Here is a 25,453-nt window from a genome sequence, read left to right as displayed (position 1 = left end):
TCAATGAATTCCAATGCTGTGATGCCCACTACTTATGGAATGATGCCTAAGAGATCATTAACACTGATCAACAGCAACCTCTGGTGGCAGATACCCAGCAGTGCAGGAGAACTGTGCATATTTCCAGAGCTGTCACTATTAAATTATATTGAATCTAGATTACAGAACCAGGACTCAATTGGTCTATGCAAGCAATCATGCTCCACATGAACCTCCTCCCACTCCTCTTCATGTGATCTTGTCAGTAGCCCTTCCTTTCTGCCTTTCATGCCTATTTAGCTTCCGCTTAAATGCGCTGAAGCTATTTTCCTCACCTACTCTTATGTAGCATTCAGTTCCACATAATATACACTGGATAAAACAGTTTTTTCCGGGAATTTTCTATTGCGGTTATTAATGACCATCATATATTGATGACCTCTCGTTTTTGACTCCTCTGCATTTTTTCTAGCTTAAAGACCTCAATGAGGTTATTCCTAAATCTTCTCTTTTTTAAGAGAGAAGAGCCCCAACCTCTTCAGTCTTTTCAGTCAAGTATATCTCAGTTCTGATATCATATTTGTGAATATTGTTCTTCGTCTTCTCCATCTAATCTGTTATTGGATTACTGGAGAATCCAGTTTTTAAGTGGTGTTCATTAATATTTCTACAAACGATTCATCTAAGATAAAAACCATGCTTAGCACTTAATTATGCATCTTACAGTCTGGAAGAATTAGTTGTTTGTTTTCAATTGAGTTTTTATCAAAAGGAAAGGCTTCATATCACAGCCCTTGGCTTAAGGGCAGCACATTGGTTAGCATTGCTACCTCATAGCAACAGGGGCCTGTGTTTGATCCCCAGCTTGGATCACTGTCTGAGTGGAATATGCATGTTTTCCCCATGGGTTTTCTTTGGGTGCTCTGGTTTCCTCCCATAGTCTGAAAGACATGCTGGTTAGGTGCATTGGCCATGCTAAATCGTTCCTCAGTGTACCCGAACAGGTGCTGGAGTGTGACGACTAGGGAATTTTCACAGTACTTCATTGCAGCGTTACTAAGCCTACTTGTGACACGAATAAATAAACTTTAAACCTTTAAACTATGGCAACCTAGCCGAGTTTTCATTTGCAGAAAGTGGCAATGTGCTAAGATCACTAATCCTTGTTTTGAAATCTGTCCATAGCCTTGCTGTCTCCTCCAGCCATACTTCAATACAGAATCTTACAGCAAAGAAGCAGACCATTTGGTCTATGGGGCCTTTACTGGCTCTTGGAAAGAGCTATCCAATTTGCTCAACTCCATTGTTCTTTCCCCATAAGTCTGCATTAAGTATTGTCAAGTATAAATACAAGTCCCTTTTGAAAGTTGTTATTGAATAGGCTTTCTCTACACTTTTAGGCAGATAATAGCATTCATCCACTGCTCTTTCAGTATGTTTTGCTTGTTGGCTCCATCAGTTGCTAGTGTTCCATCCAAAGCTCCCTGTTCTTCTGAAATATATTTCCATATCTTTATATGTTGCCACTTCCCCCCTTTGTCACCAAAGGCCTATGAAAATTCCATTATTCAGCCATGCTTTTATCCTTTTGTCTTAGTTATCATTCTTAGTTTGTGCCTTGCTCCATCCTATTTGTTTTCCCTCTTTTCTTCCAGCCTGTTAATAGTATCCAGCATTTCAGAAGCTCAAGTTTCTGAAGGTGCAAAACATTACTACTTCATTTTTGACTTCCCTCAGTGATTTTTTTCTCTCCACTCAGGGACATCTTTTAAAACTACTGTAATTTGCACTTCTTACAGGACTAGGTGGCTCCTTGGTCTGGCTTCTCAAGCTGTGGATGCTGCCAATTTCAGTCTGAGAACTGGAGTGCGACAAGCCTTCAAAGTAGGGTCTGTAAGACAACAAACAGGAAATCAGGTAATGGATAAAGCCAGTGAGGAACATGCAATGCTGCTCCAATAACTTACATATAGAAACATAGAAACTAGAAGCATCAGTAGACCATTCGCCCTTTGAGCCTGTTCCAACATTCATTTTGATCACGGCTGAACATCAAATTCAATATCCTGATTCCTCCCCCCCCAACTCCCCACCATATCCCTTGATCTCTTTAGCCCCAAGAGCTGTATCCAACTTATTCTTCAAATCAGACAATGTTTTGGCCTCAACTACTTTCTATGGTAGTGAATTCCACACATTCACTACCCACTAGGTGAAGAAATTTCTCCTCACCTCAGTTCTAAAAGGTTTAACCTTTATCTTCAAACTATGATCCCTAGTTCTGCACTCCCCCAACATAGAAAATATTCTTTCTGAATCGACCCTGTCTAACCCTGTTAGAATTTTATAAGTTTCTACGAGATCCCCTCTTACTCTTCTAAATTCCAGTGAACGTAACCCTAACTGGCAGTCTCTCCTTATATGACAGGCCTTCCAACCCAGGTATCAGTTGGAAAATCTTTGCTGTATTCCGTCTATAGCAAGGGCATCCTTCCTCTGATAAGGACCCCAAAACTGCAGACAACGGTACAGGCGTGGCTTCACCAAAGCCCCAGACAATTGCGCAAAACATCCCTATCCCTGTCGGATACATTAAAAACCAGAGTGTCTTAAAGGTTTCTGAATTATGAATTTTGTTGGAATTTCTTTAAAATCCTTAAATTGCAACCAGCATCAAAATGTTTAATGCCTAATCCACATCATATCTTTTAGAATGGGAATGCCTTGCAAGCTTTATGTTGCTCTGCAGTGCAATTTCTTCGCTTGTATTCTGAGCTCTATTTCTCAGAGTGGTTTGGTAAAGTAGTGTAAAAGCCAAATGCTGCAGTTGCTGGACATCGGAAATAAAGAAGAAATTTTTGGAAAAACTCAGCAAATCTGGCAGCATTTTTGGGGAAAGGAACACGGTTAATGTTTCAAGTCTGTTCTGATTTTTTTTTGAACGAAGAGGGTCATATTGGACTAGAAACATTAATTCTGATGCTTACTCCACAGATGCTATCAGATTTGCAGAGTTTTGCAAGCATTTTATTTTTATTTGGCAAACAAGTGAATAAGCAGCCAGATCAGTTGCTTGCTTCAACCAAAATATGGCAGCATGAAATGGGAACCAACATTTAATGAAAGGTATTGAGCGGGCAGTGTAAATCATGAGCAGTGAAAACTGAGTCAGCTCTACACATTCGTGTGATTCCGTGAAGTTATTCCCCAGCACATGCAGTGGAAAAGGACAGTTTAACGAACTATTGTTGGAATAGTAACTGGAATGCAGAACTGAAACTCTATGGTTCATAGAAGTGCTATTGATTGTGGGGCAAATATTAGCTAGGGCACTAAGAAAAACTTCCTGTTCTCTGCAAATAGTACTGTGGAATCTTTTACATCCAACTCAGCAGGAACATATCTTAAATATGGCAGAGAGTACAGCATTCCCTCAGTACTGTACCATCATGCCAACATTCAGTGTGCCCCCTTCCCTTTTCATGCAAGTAAAGGAGATATAACATCTGCTCTTTTACCATCTCTTACCTCACCAGCCAAACCCCAAATGCTACTTCCAAGTAAAATTGATTTACGAGTTTTTTTTCAAATTTAATACATTGCGTTCACTGCGTGTAACACAGTCAGCCCAACAGTGGGGACAGTAAACACAGACTAGGTGATGACTGTGAGGAATCTCTGTTTAGTCTGCAAATGCAACTCTGAGCTATAGGTCACCTGCCACCTTAACTCCCCACCTTGCTGACCGCTCTGCTCTCAGCTTGTTGCAGATTTCCAATGAAACTTAAGCTTAAGGACCACCTCATCTTTCAACCAAACAGTGTAACAGCCTTCCAGAATCAATATAGAGTTCAACAATTTCAGACTGTAAACTCTATCCCATTTCAATTTTAGTCTCTTGTCGATTTGTTTTTGCTTTCAATCAGCGGCTATTCAGCAGCCTGCCATTCACACCTCCTTTTGTTTCTTCCTTGTCCCATTCTCATCCCTTTGACCTCGCACCATCAACTTTGTACCGTTTAATTTCTTTTGCCACCCATCCCATCAGACTTTTTCTTCCGCGTGTTTAAAGCCTATTTCATCTCTAACTTCTCTGAATTCTGTTGAAATATTAACTCACTTCTCTCGCTACAGATGCTGCCTGACCTGTTGAGTATTTTCCAGTATATTCTGTTTTTATTTCAGATTTCCAGTATCAGTAGCATTATGTTTTTGTATTAGTCCTTAATTTCCTGCCACTTCTCTTCCAGGGATGCCCACCTCGAAGAAATTCCCTTCGAAGAGATTTTGGTTCGTCTTGCTAACCTTGTTCACCCTCCATTGCTTTCTATTTCCCTTCATGTTTGTTCAGTTATTAACCAAAACCTGCTTTCACACCACGTCTCCTTCCCAAGCAACTGCCTCCTGCTCAGATTTATCCCACCATTACGCATGATTATACGTATCTCCTAGACATGCAACATTCCTCGAATTGCTGTTCTTGCTGCATCCCAAGATCCACACACAATGCTATACACCAAGAGGCATACTCTCAGTCTCTCTCTCCTTACCGCCACTCTCATTCTCTCCCAGAACTGTCCTGGTCTGTAGTTTCATTTCACCCTTAGCCAACATTTCAACAAAAAAAATTCTGTTTCTTCCTTTTTGGTGCAAAGAATCACAAGTTCCAGAAATGCAAGGATACCAGCACCTCTCTGGATCTTACTTCCCCTTCACCTACTCCTGACTCCTTTCTTTTAATCTTACCCATGTCTTGGATTCAGGCTACACGACAACCTTCCCCTCTCTGACCCGAATATTCTGTTCCTACCTCAATGGATTTGGAGCCTGGAACGTACTGAGCTCTTCTCCCATTGCCTTCACCACCACTTTGGCCAGGGGCATTTCCCTACATCCATGCAAAGCAGATCTTTTTACTTTACGGTACTACTTTCCAGCCACCTGGACCCCTCTCTCCAACTCTTACCCACTCTTCTGAAATTCACATTAAATATTATTGGTTTAACATTGGTTGTCTCAAATTCCTACCCTCCCTTCACTCACTCCAACAGTGTCCTTCAGAACTGGCTACATCCTGTTCTCTCAGGCCAACATTGTTGTTAATCTGGCTGACGAGGGTGGTGCTGTTTTTGGTTGGCAAACAACTCTGCAACAGATTCTTCTGGACCAAAATTTCACCAACAAATATCAAGCTATTTATTCCAGGTCTATCACTGGACTCATCTCTTCTTGAAATCTTCCCACCAACCTAAGTGACACTCAATATCCCAGTTCTGCTTCCTAAGATTCACAAAGTGGAATGCCTTAAAAGATCCATTGTTTCAGTCTGTTCTTGTCCCACTGAAATGACTCCCTATCTTGATACTATTTTCCTCCTCATGTGCAATCTCTTCCCACCAACATCTGCAACTACTCTGACAACCTCTGTCAGAGTTTCCAATTTTCAGGTCCCAAACTCTTCACCGTTGTATTCAATTCCTCTGCTTCTTCACCACCAGCCCCCCCCCCCCCCCCAAACAACCCTCTGCTTCTTCACTAACCTCTCCACGCCCCCCACAACCCTCTGCTTCTTCACCTCCCTCTCCACCACAACTACCCTCTGCTTCTTCACACCCCCCACTGCCACCCTCTGCTTCTTCACCCCCCCCACCCACTGCCACCCTCTGCTTCTTCACCCCCCCCACCCACTGCCACCCTCTGCTTCTTCACCCCCCCCACCCACTGCCACCCTCTGCTTCTTCACACCCCCCACTGCCACCCTCTGCTTCTTCACAGCCCCCACTGCCACCCTCTGCTTCTTCACCCCCCCCACCCACTGCCACCCTCTGCTTCTTCACACCCCCCACTGCCACCCTCTGCTTCTTCACAGCCCCCACTGCCACCCTCTGCTTCTTCACACCCCCCACTGCCACCCTCTGCTTCTTCACACCCCCCACTGCCACCCTCTGCTTCTTCACACCCCCCACCCACTGCTACCCTCTGCTTCAACCCCCTCCCGCCACTGCCACCCTCTGTTTCTTCACACCCCCCCCACTGCCACCCTCTGCTTCAACCCCCTCCCGCCACTGCCACCCTCTGCTTCTTCACACCCCCCACTGCCACCCTCTGCTTCTTCACTCCCCCTCCACTGGCACCCTCTGCTTCTTCACCGCCTCCCTCCCTCCCTCCACTGCCACCCTCTGCTTCTTCATTGCCTCCTCCCACCACCACCACCACCACCACTCTCTGCTTCTTCCTTGAATGGAGGCCCAGAGTCCATCCACCAACATGCTCTTCCACTTGCTTGAACCTGTTCTGACATTGAACAACTTTTATTTTAGCTTTTCCTCCATATAAAAGGTGTTGCTATGGGTACCTGCATGGGTCCTTGCAATGCTATGCCCCTCTTTTTGTGGGACATGCAGAACAATTCTTGTTCCATTCATATTTAAATCACCTCACCGATGTCCTTATCAAGTACATTGGTGGCTACATCAGTGATGTCTCCTGCTCTTCCCCAAACTGGAAAATTTCATCAACTTTGCTTCCAGTTTCCATTCAGCTCTCATCTACACATTGTCCACCTCTGACACTGTCCTTCACTTCCTTGAATGCTCTGCCTCCATTTCTGGGGATAGATGACCAATATTCACTATAAGCCCAGACTCCCACAGCTACTTCAACAATACTTTTTTACTCCCTGCTTCCTGTAAGGACATTATTCCATTCTAATTCTCCAGCTACATTGCATCTATTCTGATGATGCAATCTTCCATATGTGCACTTCAGATATGCTCTCCTTTCTTCTCAACCGATTACCCCACTTCTGCTTCCACCCCTCCTCCCTCCTAGACCATGACCATTGTCCGTTTATCCTCACCCTCCATCTCACCAGCCTCCACATCCAAAGGATCATCCTTTATCGTTCAAGCCACCTTAACCTCCTTCCTTCCTTTTTCAGGATTCCAAAAAGGCCGTTCCCTCCTTGATACTCTGTTCCACTCCTCAAATGCCATCCTCTCCCCATGGCATTGTTCCACATAAACACAGGAAATGCAACATCTGCCTTTTCTCTTTCTGCATTTTTCAAAGTCCTAGAGTTCCTCCAAGGTGAACCAGAATTTTAATTCACTGTATTTGTTGTCACAACATGGTCTGCTCTAGATTAGGAAGGCCAAATGCAGACTGGGTGACAGCTTTGTGGAATACCTTTGCTCAGTCCAAAAGCTTGAACATTAGATCAAGCAGCACAGTAGTACAGTGTTTAGTATTGCTGTCTCATAGTGCAAGGGACCTGGGTTCAATTCCTGGCTTGGGTCACTGTTTGTGCAGAGTTTGCATGTTCTCCCCATGCCTCTGTGGGTTTCCTCTGGGTGCTCTGGTTTCCTCCCACAGTCTGAAAGACATGCTGATTAAGTGCATTGGCCATGCTAAATTCTCCTTCAGTGTACCCACACAAGCGCCGGAGTGTGGCAACTAGGGGATTTTCACAGTAACTTCATTGCAGTATTGATGTAAGAACATAAGAAATAGGAGCAGGAATAGGCCATCTAGCCCTTCGAGCCTGCCCCGCCATTCAATAAGATCATGGCTGATCTGAAGTGGATCAGTTCCACCTTTCCGCTTTCTCCCCATAACCCTTAATTCCCTTGTCTATCAGAAACCTATCTACCCGTGACTTAAATATATTCAGTGAGGTAGCCTCCACCACTTCAATGGGCAGAGAATTCCAGAGATTCACCACCCTTTGAGTGAAGAAGTTCCTCCTCAACTCCAATCTAAACTGCGCACCCCCCCCCCCCCCCCCCACCCCGCCTTATCTTGAGGCTGTGCCCTCTAGTTCTGCTATCCTTTCTGAGCGGGAAGCATCTCTCTACCTCTACCCTGTCTATCCCTTTCATCATCTTATATGTCTCCATAAGATCCCCCCTCAGCGTTCTAAACTCCAACGAGTACAGATCCAGTCTATTCAGTCTCTCTTCATAGGCTAACCCCCTCAGCCTAGTGAACCTTCTCTGCACTCCCTCCAAGGCCAATATATCCTTCCGCAAGTGCGGCCTATTGTAAGCCTATTTGTGATAACAATAAATAAACTTTAAACCTTAGGTCACCAGCCATTTTAATTCTCCAGCTTGCTAAAACTGACCTTTCTGACAAAGCAGATCCTCAGCTTTCTGCAGTGCTCCAATGAAGTTCAAAGCAAGTTTGAGAAACCTCATTAACTCTGCTTCCAATTTCCATCCTTCCCTCACCTGGTCCACCTCTGACACTGCTTTCACTTCCTCAACGTCTCTGACTTCATTTTTGGAGATTGCTGATCAACAAATTTTCATTATAAGCTCACTGACTCCCAAAGCTACGTCAAACATAGGGCGGAATTGTGGCACAGTGCTCCCAGTGATGGAGAGAATGACTGATTGGACTGGGTGCTAATGTGACAAGCTGCTTTGTCCTGGAAGATGTCAAGCTTTGAGTGTTGCTGGAGCTGCACTCATTCAGGTAAGTGAAGAACACTCCATTACACTCTGGACATGTACCTTAGTGGACAGAGTTTGCAGAATCAAGTGAGTTACTGGCCACAAAAATCACAGTCTCTGACTTGTCCTGACCTGTATTTAAGTGTGTTCGTTAAGTTTCAGGTCAATGGTCAATCCAGACTGCTGATACTGGGGGATTCAATGATGCCAATGCCATTAACGTGAAAAAAAAGGTGGTTCAATTCTTTCTATGTGGGGATAGTCATCATCTTGCACTCCTGTGACACAAATGTTGCTTGTCACTTACCAACCTGAGCCTGATTGTTGTCCAGGTATTGCACACGGGGATGGATTGCTTCAGTATCTGAGAAGTCATGACTGGTACTGAACACCCTGCAATCATCAATGAACATCCCCATTTCTTACCTCAAGATGGAGGAAAGGGTCACTGATGAAGATACTTGGGTGTAGGACCCTACCCCAAGGGGCTCCTGTAATGATGTTTTAGGCTGAGCTGACTGGTCTCCTTCCTCTGTGTTAAGACTATTGGAGAGTTTAACCCTGATTCCTAATGACTCCAATTTTGTTAGGGCTTCTTGATTTCATGCTTGGTTAAATGCTGCCTTTGTGTTGAGGGCAGTCAGTCTCACCTCACCATGTTTGACTTCATTAAAGCCTTGATTCAATCGAGTGCATCTGGTGCAACCCAAATTTAGTATCAGTGAGCAGGCTATTGCTGAGTAAGTGCCACTTGATAGCATTGTAAATTACTCTTTTCATCACTTTGCTGGTGGTTTGGAGCAGATTGATAGGGCAGAGTTTGCCAGATTGGATATGTGGACAGAACATATCTGGGCAATTTTCCATTTTTTGTGTAGATGTCAGTGTTGTAGCTGTACTGGAACAGCTTGATCAGGGGCACAACTAACTCTGGAGCATAAGGCTTCAGTGCTACTGCCAGGATGTCTGATGTTGTCAGGGCTGATAGCCTTTGCCGCACCCAATGTCTTCAGCCATTTCTTGATATTATGAGCAGTGAATCAAACTGGCTGAAGACTGGCTCCTGTAATGTGTGTGTGTGTATGTGGGGTGTGTGTGTATGTGGGGTGTGTGTGTATGTGGGGTGAGTGTGTGTGTGTGTGTATGTGGGGTGAGTGTGTGTGTGTGTGTATGTATGTGGGGTGAGTGTGTGTGTGTGTGTATGTATGTGGGGTGAGTGTGTGTGTGTGATGTGTGTGTGGGGGGTGGGGTGATAATATTTTTAAAACAAGTACATTTAATATGGAAATATTTTGCAACCAATTTAGACAAGAGTCTCGATTTCAATAGCATAGTTCTGACTACCTGTCAGGCAGGGAGGACGTGGTCAAGTGAGGGAACCGTGGTTTACTAAAGAAGTTGAATCTCTTGTGAAGAGGAAGAAGGAGATTTATGTCAAGATGAGACGTGAAGGCTCAGTTAGGGTGCTTGAGAGTTACAAGTTAGCCAGGAAGAACCTAAAGAGAGTGCTAAGAAGAGCCAGGAGGGGACATGAGAAGTCTTTGGCAGATAGGATCAAGGAAAACCCTAAAGCTTTCTATAGATATGTCAGGAATGAAAAAATGACTAGGGTAAGATTAGGGCCAGTCAAGGACAGTAGTGGGAAGTCGTGCGCGGAGTCTGAAGAGATAGGAGAGACACTAAATGAATATTTTTCGTCAGTATTCACACAGGATAAAGACAAAGACAATGTTATCGAGGACAATACTGAGATACAGGCTATTAGACTACACGGCATTGAGGTTCATAAGGAGGTGGTGTTAGCAATTCTAGAAAGTCTGAAAATAGATAAGTCTCCTGGGCCGGATGGGATTTATCCTAGGATTCTCTGGGACGCTAGAGGAGATTGCAGAGCCTTTGGCTTTGATCTTTAGGTCATCAGTGGCTACAGGAATAGTGCCAGAAGACTGGAGGATAGCAAATGTTGTCCCCTTGTTCAAGAAGGGGAGTAAAGACAACACTGGTAATTATAGACCAGTGAGCCTTACTTCTATTGTGGGCAAAGTTTTGGAAAGGACTATAAGAGATAGGATTTAAAATCAACTGGAAGGAATAATTTGATTAGGGATAGTCAACATGGTTTTGTGAAGGGTAGGTCATGCCTCAAACCTTTGAGTTCTTTAAGAAGGTGACCAAAGAGGTGGATGATAGTAAAGCAGTTGATGTGGTGTACATAGATTTCAGTAAAACGTTTGATAAGGTTCCCCACAGTAAGCTATTGCAGAAGATACGGAGGCATGGGATTGAGGGTGATTTTGCGGTTTGGATCAGAAATTGGCTAACTGCAAGAAAAGGGTGGTGGTTGATGGGAGATGTTCATCCTGGAGTTCAGTTACTAGTGGTGTACTGCAAGGATCTGTTTTGGAGCCACTGTTGTTTGTCGTTTTTATAAATGACCTGGATAAGGACGTAGAAGGATGTGTTAGTAAATTTGCAGATGACGCTAAAGTCGGTGGAGTTGTGGACAGTGCAGAAGGATGTTGCAGGTTACAGAGGGACACAGATATGCTGCAGAGCTGGGCTGAGGGGCGGCAAGTGGAGTTTAACGTGGAAAAGTGTGAAGTGATTCACTTTGGAAGGAGTAACAGGAATACAAAGTACTGGGCTCATGGTAAGATATTGGTAGTGTGGATGAGCAGAGAGATCTCGGTGTCCATGTGCACAGACCCCAGAAAATTGTCACCCAGGTTGATAGCGTTGTTAAGAAGGCATACGGTGTGTTAGTATTTATTGGTAGAGGGATTGAGTTTCGGAGCAATGAGGTCACATTGCAGCTGTACAAAACTCTGGTGCGGTTGCACTTGGAGTATTGCATACAGTTCTGGTTGCCACATTATAGGAAGGATGTGGAAGCATTGGAAAGGGTACAGAGGAGATGTTGCCTGGTATGGTGGGAAGGTCTTACGAGGAAAAGCTGAGAGACTTGAGGCTGTTTTCATTAGAGAGAAGAAGGTTAAGAGGTGACTTAATAGAGACACACAAGATGATCAGAGGATTAGACAGGGTGGACAGTGAGAGCCTTTTTCCTCGGATGGAGATGGCTAGCACAAGGGGACATAGCATTAAATTGAGGGGTGATAGATATAGGACAGATGTCAGAGGTAGGTTCTTTACTCAGAGTAGTAAGGGCGTAGAATGTCCTGCCTGCAACAGTGCTGGATTTGCCAACATTAAGGGCACTTAAATGGTCATTGGATAGACATGTGGATGATATTGGAATAGTGTAGGTTAGATGGGCTTTAGATTGGTTTCACAGGTCAGCGAGGGCCTGTACTGCGCTGTAATGTTCTATGTTCAACCTTGATGATGTAGCAGTAATTGCAAGAGCGTAAAGCAACAACGTATGAGATAAATCTCCATACTTGAGCTTTGGTTTTGGAGTGCTGAGGACACTATCATCGTCGTCCATGTCAGGGCCGCTGTCACTGGGATTTTCCACATCCAAGCTGTCATACAGCAGATCCAGGTCCTCCTCCACCTCCTGTACATTGTCTGTGGGATCCTGCTCCGAGTCAAGGACCTACAACAATTCACACAGATTATATTACTGCCTCACTTCTATGAGCCATTCGCCAATCCTCTCCCTCGATGAATACAAAAAAAAGCATTTATCAAAGGACTAGACTTATCCAATCACTTATAATGGCCCAGATAATTCTGAATGCAATTTTTTTAATTTTAAACAACACATTTAAGATAGGAATGCTACATATCTGACAAGTCACAAGATGACATTTTTCCATTTTCTGTAGCAAAGCTTGAGCCTAATCATAATGAGGCATTGCAAATGCCAAAGTATCTCATGATAGTTTAGTGAGCGTATTCATTGAGTCACCGATTCCTATGGGCCATGAATGTTCCAACACTGATCACTGGTTTATGTTGAGTTAGATTGTGTCAACTAGTGTGACAATAGGGTGATATAACTGGACTCAGTATCTCTGGATTTAAGGAGGAAAGAAATTCAACTAGAGTTGGGTAGAAGTTCTCCTAAATCTCTTGCATTTATCTTCTGGCTCCTGATCACTCTGTAGAAACCCAGAGGGAGCTACAGGTATGAATATTCGGTGAGGGTATGGACAGGATTGGGGTCAATTGCTGACAATCATGGTCAAGGCTTACACAACAACAATTTGGGAGAGTTACCAGAAAGTAAATAATAACCTTTGAGCAGCAATAATTTCATGAGCAAAGGTATGAGTTCCATTCCGAACCTACATTGATTTTAACCTGAAAGGGTTGTGAAAAGGCTATGGAAGCAATCTTAGCATCCGTAGGCCATTGAAAATAGATGGAATCAATATCTCTCCGACTCCCACAAACAAGTGACTCCTGCTAAAATGTGTGCAGACATCAAATGATGACAAGACTGGTCTTGCCTTTTAACCCTTTGGCCAGCAAATTGTTTACAAACCTGTTTTTTGGGAGTGTACTTTTGGTTGAGGCCCATCACAATAGGATTGCTTTGTATTGTAAACATACACTAATTTCACATCCCATTAAAAAATATAAAAGTGCCAATAGCATACCTCATCAGAAACCTTGAACCGCCTAAGTAATGCAACTACTTTCTGCTTGAAGTTTTGTTGCTGGAATGAAAAAAGTAGTTAAACTATTAACACTTTTAGAATCAGTCGCACATCTCTCGCACAATAAAGAAGCCATGAAAAGTGATGCACCCAAAAGGGCTGTGCGTGTTACTAACTGAAACCATCTAGTTTAAGGTCTAGTGAACTTATTAACATAGTAAAGTAAAAGCAAAATATTGCCAATGCTGGAATCTGAAACAAAAATAGAAAATGCTGGAAAATCTCAAGCAGGTCTAACAGCGTCAATGTGGAGAGAGGATAGAGCCAACATTTTAAGACCATAAGACATAGGAGCAGAATTAGGCCACTCGGCCCATCAAGTCTGCTCCACCATTCAATCATGGCTGATATTTTTTCATCCCCATTCTCGGACCTTTTCCCATAACCCCTTACCCCCTTATTAATGAAGAACCTATCTATCTGTCTTAAAAACATTCAATGACCTGGTCTCCACAGCCTTTTGTTCCACAGGTTCACCACTCTCTGGTTGAAGAAATCTGAGTCTGGATGACCCTCATTCCCTCTCCACAGGAATTGTCAGACCTGCTGAGATTTTCCAGGATTTTCTGTTTTTACTGTAATTAACACTGTTATTTTACCTCTTGGACAAGCTTTATAGTTGGTTCCAAGACTGAAATTTTCTGCTTATTATTGGCTATAGAAAATCAATGTGCTTCATCTAATAATCAGTTGGCTTTGTTTGGCATAAAATGGTACCAGAATGGTAATTTCACTCAAAACTCACAGGATGAGTAGAATGAGAATTAGAAATCACTTTTGTACAACACTTGGGAGAACTCCACTATACATGTAATATGTTATGTCAGCTTTGCTATTGCTTTCTAGGGCAATAAGATTGACCTCTGCACTCCCTATTAAGTAGTGCTTAATAGGGGGTGCAGATGGATTTTGACTTGGCATTCAACATGGGAATATGTATATACACATGAACAAGAAGTACCCATACAGAAAAGATCAATGAATATGAGTTTGTACGCTCCATGTTACGTATCTAAAGCCATGAAAAGGATATGAACTCCACTAACCCTTGTAATGGAGGTCGTTCTTACAATTGTCCTCCTTTGCTTTTTTGGCTTGCCCATATCATAGTCATCATCATCCATGTCCTGAAAAAAATGAAAACAATATAATTGGCTATTTTTTTAAAAGGGGGAAATGAGGTTATGCATACTAAAAAATATGCTTAGTGTACTGTGTCTTGAGTAGTATCACCACCAGCCTGTCACTATCCCAACTTGGAAACAAAAGACACACACCCCAGGCTTGTGCTCACACATTGATGGTAGACATTTCAAATATGCTGTAAAGCTCATCATGAGGTATTCTTCCTACATGACCACATTAGGATTTGATTCCACTCAGTTTCAGTTTATGATTAATTCTGTGCTTACGATCGGACTATAGGGAAAAAAGCAAAGGATTAGAAATAATTTGATTGCTCTTTTAAAGAGCTATTTTAGGCATGATGGGCCAAATGGCCTCCTTCTGTGCTTTACATTTCAATAGTTCAAAGTTAGGAATACCAATACTTTGAACAGAACAAACTTTCTAATTTCACACTTGAAGTGAGCCATGAGTATTGAACAGCTACAGCATGCCAGAATACAAACAAAAAGTAATAGGCCATTCGGCCCCACAAACCTCTTCCACCATTTAAAAAGATCAGGGTTAGTCTGCCACTAACCTCAAATCTGCATGCTGCTACCAAAAATCTATCCACCTCTGCCTTACAAATATTCATAGATTCGGCTTCCACTGCTTTTTCAGGAAGAGAGTTTCAAAGACTCAAAACCCTCAGAAAACCAATGTTGTCTCATCTTAGGTTTAAATGGGCTACTCCTTATTTTTAAATAGTGACCTCTAGTTCTAGATTCTCCCACAAGAGGAAACATTCTTCTCTACATCCATCCTGTCAATACCCCACAAGATCTTGTATGTTCCAATGAAAATGCCTCAGTGTAATTGTTCCTCTCCCAAACTTAAACAGCAATGCTTGTTGCACCAGTGTGAACATTTTTCAGAATATATTTTCCAGCCAGCTCTTGTCATACTTTATACACAACTTCCAATTTAAATCAATGTGATTCTTCAAACCTGCTTACTTGCTTAACAGTTAAGTATTAGTATGAAAACAGTACAGGCAAGAAATTATAACCCATGAATTCTAAATGAAATTCTCTATCTAGCAAGAACCTGTACTACAGATCACAGGTCCTATAGATCCGATTGGGTCATGACATGCTCGTCATTTTATGCAAAGCCCTTAAAAACCCAGCAAAGAGGAGTTTACTGCCAGCATAGCAGTCTCGAGTAGATGCAAACTTAGGGTCCAAGGGTTGAAAGATATGTATGCAAACCCAAAGTCCCATTATTCTCAAGATCAGCTTATCAATTAACAAAAGCATGGTCATGCCAATCCTTGCATAAAATTCTAAAGATTTCACAACTGAACGTCAGAAACCAAGTGAGTAACCTCTTTATAAAACTCAAAATTACTGTGAAATCAAGATCCTCAGCCTCTCAAATCTTTTATGTCCTTCTTCACACTCCTCTACAATTTACTTGAGCTAAGTGTCCCTATATGCACTCTCCACTGCTCTGGAACCATTTTACTCCTTCCAAGCTCTGTCCTTTTTTGAGCTTTTTTTCTATCTTCTAGGGCTGCTCATCCCCCAGTTTACAGCTTACCACCTCCAATGTAGCTTGTCACCTCTGCTGCTACTTTCAAAAGCCTGTTACAAACACTGCTCTTCAACTGGGCTTTCCCACCATAATTTTCCCGCCACCTTTGAAACTGATCCGAGTGTTCCTGAATACAATTAAGCAAACTGTAAGTTGATTGCTTTATATGTGGAGCAAAAATATAAAGATGATTGCAACTGGTGCCCCATTGTGTCTGCGATTTTGTTCTCTGCATGGTACATTGTTGCATAAGGTTAAATCTCATGGGGATCCAGGGTGAGGTAGCTAAATGGATACAAAATTAGCATCTTGACAGAAGCCAGAGGATGGTTGTAGAGAGATGTTTTTCAAACTGGAGGCCTACGACCAGCAGATGCTTCAGGGATCAGTGCTGAGTCCAATGCTATTTGTTATTTATATTAATGATTTGGATGAGAATATAGGAGGCAAGTTTGCAGATGACATCAAGATTGGTGGTGTAGTAGATAGTGAGGAAAGTTATCTCCGATTGCAACAGGATCTTGATCAATTGGGCTAGTGGGCTGATGCATGGCAGATGGAGTTTAATTTAGATAAATGCGAGGTGATGCATTTTGGGAGACTGAACCAGGTCAGGACTTACTCAGTTAATGGTAGGGCGTTGGGGAGAGTTACAGAACAAAGAGACCTGAAGTATGTGTTCATAGCTCCTTGAAAGTGGAGTCACAGGTGGACAGAGTGGTGAAGAAGGCATTCAGCACGCTTGATTTCATTGGTCAGAATATTGAATACAGGAGCTGGGACGTCTTGTTGAAGTTGTACAAGACATTGGTAAGGCCACACTTGGAATATTGTGTACAATTCTGGTCACTCTATTATAGGAAGGATATCATTAAACTAGAAAGAGTGCAGAAAAGATTTACTAAGATACTACTGGGACTTGATGGTTTGAGTTATAAGGAGAGGCTGGATAGACTGGGACTTTTTTCTCTGCAGCGTAGAAGACTAATGGGTGATCTTTTGGATTTCTATAAAATAACGAGGGCCATAGATCAGCTAGAAAGTCCAGATCTTTTCCCAAAGGTAGGGGACTCTAAAACTAGAGGGCATAGGTTTAAGGTGAGAGGGGAGAGATACGAAACAGTCCAGAGGGGAAATTCTTCAACACAGAGGGTGGTCAGTGTCTGAAACAAGCTGCCAGAAATGATAGTAGTAGAGGCGGGTACAATTTCAATTACAGTTACATGGGTAAGATGGGTATAGAGGGATATCAATCTTGATGTCATCTGCAAACTTGCCTCCTATATTCTCATCCAAATCATTAATATAAATAACAAATAACAGTGGACTCAGCACTGACCTCTAAAGCATCTGCTGGTCACTGGCCTCCAGTTTGAAAAACAACTCTCTACAACCATCCTCTGGCTTCTGTCAAGTGCCAATTTGGTATCCATTTAGCTGCCTCACCCTGGATCCCCATGAGATTTAACATTATGCAACAACCTAGCATGCAGAGAACAAAATATCAGACAAATGGGGCAGCAGTTGCAATCATCTTTATATTTTTGCTCCACATATAAAGCAAGCAACTTACAGTTTGCTTAACTGTATTCAGGAACACTAGGATCAGTTTCAAAGGTGGAGGGAAAATTATGGTGGGAAAGCCCAGTTAGGGCAAATGCGGGCAATTGGTGTTAGCTTAGGGGTTTAAAATAAAGGGCGGCATGGACAAGTTGGACCAAAGGGCCTGTTTCCATGCTGTAAATGTCTATGACACTATAAAGATTAATATCATTGAGAATATCCCCTTAAGCAAAGGAACACAAATTGCTGGACATTAAAATGTCACAACACAGACCAAGTTACCAGTTTCAACACTGCCTACCACAGATTCCAAAATTATTACCAATGTTTAACTGGACAATGTAATCTGGTCATTTCTAATCTGTATAAAGAATATTCAAGTCTTTGGGTTGTATGACACAAGAACAGTAGTGGAAAGTCTTTGGGTTGTATGACACAAGAACAGTAGTGGAGTATACTAGCAGAAAAGGAAACACTGGATATTACACAGACAACTGAAGTTTGAGACCTGACTTACTGTATACAATCCTAGCTTTCAATCCTACCCTGTCTCATTCCAATGCAGTTCCTACTCTCATGCTAGTAACTTAGCACAACCAGCTCTTGCACGTTACCTCCCTATTCCATAGCCATGCTGTTCTCATTCTGCTCTACAACTTCACCCTACTCTATTCTCATTCTGTCACACCCTTTAGCAGTAAACCTTGTGGTGCCCATACCCAGTTTTTATTCTGTCATAGCCCTTTGTAGCACCTATCCTGCCACACCCCTATCCAGTACCTATCCTTTGGACCCAAGTAACGTGAACATTTCCAGTATTACGTACTTGTCCTTGGACTGCATCGTCACTTGCTTCCTGCTCAGAAGAAAAACTTTCATACTCTTCCTCCGAGTAATTATCTGTGAAATAACAAAGATGCCTTAAATTGTAAATTTATGGCTGATGCATATACAGCAGAGCATGATGCAAGAATTAAGACAGCCTATTAAATTAAGCTCTTCATGCTTTAAACTTGATCTTTATTTGTTAGTCACAAGTAAGCCTTACATTAACACTGCAATGGAGTTATTGTGAAATTCCCCTAGTTGCCACAGTCCAGTGCCTGTTCAAGTCAATGCACCTAACCATCACGCCTTTCAAAATGTGGGAGGAAACCGGAGCATCCGGAGGAAACCCATGTAGGCACCAGGTGAACGTGCAAACTTCACAAAGACAGTGACCCAAGCTGGGAATCGAACCCAGGTCCCTGGCGCTGTGAAACAGCAGTGCTAACCACTGTGCTACCATGCCGCCCCATATCTATGATTTAAGCCATTTAAAATTATCCATGTCATTTACTCCATGCACAGAGAGGTGAGGGCAGTCCCAATGAACTGGAGAGCAGGGCAGGGGCACTGGAGGAGAAAGGCTAGCTTGATCCTGTAAAGGGGTCCAGAAAAATTAGGAGGTGAGTTGTGATTTTGATTAGAATAATTTCAGGATTGTAGTTGGGACAGAGGTATTCAAATATTGTGTGAAAACAAAGATGGGCTTGGATTTGGGAGGTTGCACCATGCTAAAGGATGGTGGGGGTGGTGGGGATGGTGGAGGAAGTGGTTGGAGATTGGGTGTTAGTTTTTAAGGACAGTGAGATATAGTGTGCTTTATCTTGAGAAGAGCTATGATAATGGTTTTAAAAATGTTGGTGCTGGTAGGAGAACGGTATCCGAGGAGAGGCAAAATTTATAATGCCAGCCAACATAGGGCCAGGTTAGGAATTGGACAGCTTAGTTTGACTGGATTTAGGATAGATAGCATGAGGAAGCCCAAATGAACAAGATGAGCTCAGAGGTATGAACTGGGCAAATCAGGGCAGGAAATCAAAATGAAATGCACTCAGCGACAGAGCCAGAGGGAACATTCTGGGAGGTTCAGCATGGCAAAGTAAAGTAGGAGTGCAGCGGATGCTAAAGAACAGCTGATCCCAATTTTAGTGGCAAAGACATCGACCAGTTCCATGGCTCCTTGGAGGTGAGGATCAAAGAGGGATGGGAAAGCATCATGTCAATCACTGCCACACTGAGCTTCATTTCTTCAACACTGGCAGACTAAACAACTTGACCTCCTCCATCCCCTGCAACGGTAAAGTGGTGAACGTGAGAAACTGAACTGCAAGGAAATGCCCAGATACCACTGTTCAAAATCTGGAATGTGAGCTGTACAATAAACATTGGTGGCTCTAGGCAGTTCCCTGACAGTGGTAGCACTGGGTATAATTAGAAATGATGGGATTTAAAGGGAATTCCCATAAGAATCCCATAACACAGTTTACACAATTCTCTTCATAATGCATCGATGTCAAAACAGTAAACGCAGTGTAACTTTCTAAACAAAGACAGCATTCATTGTTCTTTCATTCAATAGCAACTCAAGTGACATCAGTACTCGTTATTTCAAAGCAGACTTCTGAAAAAAAGCTTATGAATCTGGCTCATGACACAACCGCACCTGTTGATTTTATCTTTGGACTAGGTTGCATTGAACTATCCTCATGATCAATTGGCTGGCTAGACAGCGCAAAGATCCAAATTTCAGCCACCTTGACTGCAGCTTGCTTGAGGTTACTGAGCAAAGCAAGGACCTGGCCACCTTCTGTTGGATGCTGCATCACCTGTGTTACAAGGAGGAAGCAAGAAGAAGCATACTTAGTTCTTACTAATGTACAGTTGTCTCTGCACTCTGTTTTAGTGATGTTGTTTGAGGGATAAATAGTGACCAGGATTCCAGGGAGGAAACTCTCCTGTTTTTCTTCAATTAATTTCCATGTCTTTTGCCCTCATAATACTATTACCATGCTACTAAGTTGGTGGATTTATTGTAGTCATTTTAACTTTGTGCAATATTGTAAAATGGACGATAGTGAATCGGCAGTCCATTCTACATCCTTCACGCTTGATTGTTTCCAACGAAGTCAGTTAATAGCAACAACAAAATGGGTTGCTGATTGACAATTATTCATTTTACACTATCTCTCAAAATGACTGCAGTATCATGGACCAGAATAGTAGCTGCCTCAGTCTTCTTATTTTTTCCAGTCTTACCTCTGCCATATTAATGGATCCAACTGCCAGAGTCTTGTATCCCAGGATGGTCCTGTTCTTGTATCGCTTTCGCCTCTGAAGCATGATTTGCAGCTTGTTGCCTTCTCTTTTGAGGAAATGGGGGTACTGTTGAAAAGAAAGGCCATAAATTTCAGAGCAGTGTCAAGGCTAATTGATTCCTGCTTAAGTTAGTCATATGTGAGAACATGTAGAGAACAAACACCATGGCCCAGATTTTCCACACAGGCATTTAGGGGGGTGGTAACAGGGGACAGGGCATAGAATCGAGTGGGAGTCTCAAACCACTTTTATGCAGGAGGCTTTCCCTGTTCTATTCTCCCCACACCCCCACCAGTGGCATAATGGGAATCCCAACTTTAAAAGGCAGGATTACCATTAATATCAATTTGAATCTCATTATCAGGCCATAAACTGCCCAACGACATTGGCGTGAGGTCACGCCATCATGAATCACAACAGGTCCCCATGATGAGCATCTGACTGTAATGTTTGTCCTCACCTTGCTTCCGATTCCTCTGCAAGTTTCGGTTTTGGGCTCTCTTTTCCCTTATCTGTGCTTCAGGGTGGGAGCTATTTATCAGTCAGTTATTCACACTCCCACTTGACATATTTTGTTCCTTTACTTGTCCCCTTACCACACCCTTTGATTCTGCACACCATCTCTTTATATTTAATCTCTTTATATTTAATCTCTTCTGTCTTCCACTCGATCAGAAACCTTCCCTTTTGTGCTTTCGTCATTCTCCTCCCATTTCAACTGCTTATTCCATTTTTACCTTTTACTACTTCTGATGAAAGATCATTGACCTAAAACATCATCTTTGTTTCTCTCCACAGATGGCACCTGTCCTGGTAAATGTTTGTAGTATTTCCTGTTGAGAGTTATGCTACCCCCTTCTCTGAGTTAAAAAAATACATATCCCACATTCCCTCTGTTTCATTTATGTTTACCTTCACCCCAGGTGCTCTCTTCAGTCTTCAAGATTCTCTGCTTTTTCACTTCCTTAGCTGCCCTTCTTTTACCCTCTCTCTTTACCTTCCCAAGGAAATTTCCAACCACAAACTGTCTTCTTTGTTCCCTGAACATCCCCATAGCATGTTTAACAACCATTATGCCACTGGACATGTATCTCACATGTGGTCAATAGAATAATTAAGAGGACAGTGGTTTCAGCTGGAGCCCACGTGATTTAATCATTTAAATGTCATTCCTTCCAAATACCCTGTACACGAACTAGTCTACCTTAGTGCACAGTTTTTAGACAATCCAATATAGCTGGTGAACAGCATAGAGTCACCAGGATGATGGAACTGAGAATGTTAGTAGGACGTTTCATTGAATTTTGATAGAGTGAAGAACTTGTGACAAATTTGGGTGGGGAGGGCATCATTAATATAAAATAGTCAAAGACAGAGATTGTTATAGATTTCTACAATCCACAAGGAGTGAGGTTAAGGAGTGGACATTGAATCATGTAAAGGAAAAGTATAATTTAATGTAGAGCAAGAAATAATAGTTGTGGACAAGGCAGGGTAGTGGGATTCCGTTTCAGATTGTTACAGCATGAAACCAACACAATGGGTCAAATGGTCTCCTTCTATGTTGTCCACTTATGATTTTGTTTTAGTTGCACCAGACCCAAGTACTTCTTGTTTTAAGTAATGGTAAAATCCTGTACAGTATCTTTGGTTTATCTCAAATTGCTGGGTTAAACAGCTTGTAGCACTGAAAAAAAAATCACAACAGATCAAGGGACTGTGCACATTCTAACCATGTATGTCAAATGTAAGTTAGAGAGGCACTGACAAGTTCAGTCTCTCATCATTCCAGACGGCCAATTGGTCCATCAAACCAGTGCTGACTCCTTGGAAGAACTAAGTCCATTCCTCTGCTCTTTTCTCAAAACCCTGTAAATGACTCCTCCAAATCTTTAGCCAATTCATTTTGCAGGATGTGGGTGTCGCTGGCTAGGCCAGCATTTATTGTCCATCCTTTGTTGCCCTTGACAAGATGGTGGTAAGCTGCTTTCTTGAACTGCTGCAGTCCATGTGGTGTAGGCACACCCACCAGGCTGTTAGGGAGGGAAGTTCTAGTATTTTGATTCAGCAACAGCGAAGGAACGGCAATATATTTTCAAGTCAGGATACTGAGTGGCTCAGAGGGGAACTGCCAGGTGGTAGTGTTCCCAGATATCTGCTGCCCTTGTCCTTCTAGATGGTAGAGGTCATTGGTTTGGAAGGAGCTGCCTAAGGAATTACCGCAGGGCAGCTTTTGACACTTACTACTAAATCTGTGTAAAAAGAAGTGTGATCTCAGCCTCACCCAAACATATTTCTTGACATTTATCTTAAATCAGTGTCCTCTGGTTACTGACCTTCCCGCAAGTGGAAACCATTCCTCTATCTACATATTCTACTAAAACCCTTCATAACTTTGAACACTTCTGTTCAACCTGCTTATAACATTCTCCGAAATAAGGAAAATCTTAGTTTCTCTAGTCTCTCTACAGAAGTGAAGGTCCTCATCTCATTCTCAGTTCTGCTTTGCATTGTCACAAGGGCCTGCTGAAGGGTGGTGTGCAGAACTGAAAGCAATACCTAGCTTAAGTCTAATGAATGACAAAAAATTACCATTGCTTTCTCCATTTGATATTAGCTAAAGTTGGAGAAACCATTGCTTCCATAAACTTAAGGCAATCACACAAACATTTAATTCAATGTACTTTCACCTTTTCCCCCTTTCATTATATAATACGTAGCCGATGTTGCCATTCAGGCAAAGGCAAGGCATCTCTGAGAAGATGAGCTTAGATGGATACAAGACCTTCCTAACTTTACCAAGTAATCCATGTGAAAAGGTAACGTATATTTGTCAGAAAGAAGAATTCTAAAGATAAAATATTTCAGAAATATTCCAATGAAACCTCTCCAGAATGAAGTGCCAAAAGCAATTGAATCAGGTACCTGAAGTGAAAATGTTAGTGCCAGGTCAGTTTCCACTAGACCACTAGGTGGCAGTATAATCTCATGCGACCGTAAGATTCTTTTCGAGCCCTGTGTTAAGATATCAAATATTAAAATTAGTAATACAAGTAAACAATTTGAAAATATGCATAAAACTAGTAATTCTTCAGAGAAATACTTTATCGTTTCTTTTGCAATAAAGCACCCACCTATTTCTCCCCCTTCTCTAACTTTTTTTTGTGCAATTTCTTTTGCCATTGCCAAGTACAGGATTACCAAACAACATGTTTTAAATTCTAAATTGTTGTACTTCAACAGCAAATCCTGATGGTGTGGCCTGGCTGATCTATACAATGGGATTGACAGTAAAATAGACAAATCCATTACAGACACAGCCACAAGCAGACGTGCAGCCTGGATAAATCTCACCATCACTCTATCTTCCATTCTTCAAGGAAAGATTCGGGGGCTAGTCATCCACAACAGGAACAGAGTGAGAGGAGTGGATATTGGGAGCAAGCACAGCCAACTGGAGGTGGGGCCTAGAGTGAGAAACGCTATGGAAGCATAGGTGGTTTGAATAATATTAAACATCAAGAGCGAGTCTAAGATAGAAGTTTTAGGACCTTAAATATATTCCCAGTTTCCAGCTGTAGCTACAATCTGTCTGTCTGTAGTAACAGGTGTGAGACTGTGTAAAACCTCCTAAGTATAATGATACAGTATATACAGTGATACAGTGGGGCAGCACAGTGGCACAGTGGTTAGCACTGCTGCCTCACAGCACCAGGAACCAGGATTCGATTCCCAGCTTGGGCCGCTGTCTATGTGGGGTCTGCACGTTCTCCCCATGTCTCATGAGTTTTGTCCGGGTGCTCCATTTTCCTCCCATATTCTAAAAGCTGTGCTGATTTGGTACATTGGCCCGGACAGATGCTGGACTGTTGCGACCAGGAGAATTTCACAGTAACTTTACTGCAGTGTTAATACAAGCCTTACTTGTAACTAATAAATAAAACTTTAAAACTTTAACTTTATATATTACTACATGTAACCCATATACGATAATGTACCATGCCACAGGATAAGGCATTCCTGTTTATAATAAGGCATTGTCTCACTTTGCACAGACCTCCTGTATTTGGCAAATACAGTACGCCACTATGCTATATTTATACACCATTAATTACGTATCAGAGATTACATGTTACTTGGTATGACAAATTTGTACAACATGTCTTACTGGTTATAACACTGATGTGTACAGTATAAGCAAACTGTTAATCTTATCTAGTTCAGACTGCAATTCTTACGTACAATGTTTTCACACACATTTACAGACAGAAAGTCAAGAGCAGAATCAAGAGAATTAGTAACCTTTGGCAGAGAATACTATTTTTATGCAATATTTTTAAATAGCAGTGTGAATGATTAACTAATCCTCAGTAGTTGTGAATTACTGACAAACTATAAAACAGTTTGGTCTCAATCGGCTCCACCAGACCTTTCCCACCATTCAATACTTTGGATATGTTTCTTTCTGTTGAAGCTATCCATCTGAAGCCTCTGCCACTGTGTATCCTGTGCCTATTTCTTGATGGGTAGTTGCTGCTTCAGAACTTCTAGGCCAAGCCAGGCATGTACATTCAAAAAAAAGACTCCGCAACTGAATCATTTGACTTTTTTTTTTAAATCCATTGATTTTAATGCTGGGGAATCATACACTAGCAATGTGGAATTTCCCAATATCCATCAGGAACTGGAGTGGTTATCATATTTGTTTCCTGAACTTCAAAGTGTGAAGAGCATGGGGCCCAATCCTAGCTCAGCTGTAATGAATAGTTTACCCTTGCTTACAACAGCTCTCAATATATTAGCATTAACTACACTGTATGAACTGAACAGAAAGTCCAAGTTTTCACACCCAAATCATGGTGGAATCATTGGCATGGGACACCCAGAGCCTATTCAGCCAATTGCAGCGTCCACCTTCACTGCTATTAGAAACGCAAAATCCAGCCGCTTAATTTGTGAAAGAAATCTGTGCAATTTGCAATC

At 42.2% G+C, this 25,453-nt stretch overlaps 1 protein-coding gene across 5 annotated transcripts in view; it reads right to left on the bottom strand.

Annotated features, from left to right (window-relative positions):
- Window positions 1–25,453, bottom strand: part of pacs2 (phosphofurin acidic cluster sorting protein 2) — a 237,464-nt gene that overhangs the window by 72,198 nt on the left and 139,813 nt on the right. For all 5 annotated transcript variants that reach the window (XM_080203026.1, XM_080203027.1, XM_080203028.1 and 2 more), the window contains 8 exons: window positions 23,396–23,485; window positions 20,411–20,536; window positions 19,818–19,980; window positions 18,156–18,229; window positions 14,110–14,190; window positions 13,004–13,063; window positions 11,837–11,994; window positions 1,777–1,870 (listed from right to left, as the gene is read on the bottom strand). In XM_080203026.1, coding sequence (XP_080059152.1) covers window positions 1,777–1,870; window positions 11,837–11,994; window positions 13,004–13,063; window positions 14,110–14,190; window positions 18,156–18,229; window positions 19,818–19,980; window positions 20,411–20,536; window positions 23,396–23,485 — 846 coding nt within the window. The remainder of the gene's footprint in view (window positions 1–1,776; window positions 1,871–11,836; window positions 11,995–13,003; window positions 13,064–14,109; window positions 14,191–18,155; window positions 18,230–19,817; window positions 19,981–20,410; window positions 20,537–23,395; window positions 23,486–25,453) is intronic.

The sequence above is a fragment of the Carcharhinus amblyrhynchos genome, chromosome 14, assembly GCF_965287045.1.
Source record: "Carcharhinus amblyrhynchos chromosome 14, sCarAmb.v2.hapA, whole genome shotgun sequence".
NCBI classification, from domain to species: Eukaryota; Metazoa; Chordata; class Chondrichthyes; order Carcharhiniformes; family Carcharhinidae; genus Carcharhinus; species Carcharhinus amblyrhynchos.
The sequence above is the reverse complement of the archived record's forward strand: the minus strand, read 5'-3'. Positions and strand labels throughout refer to the sequence as shown.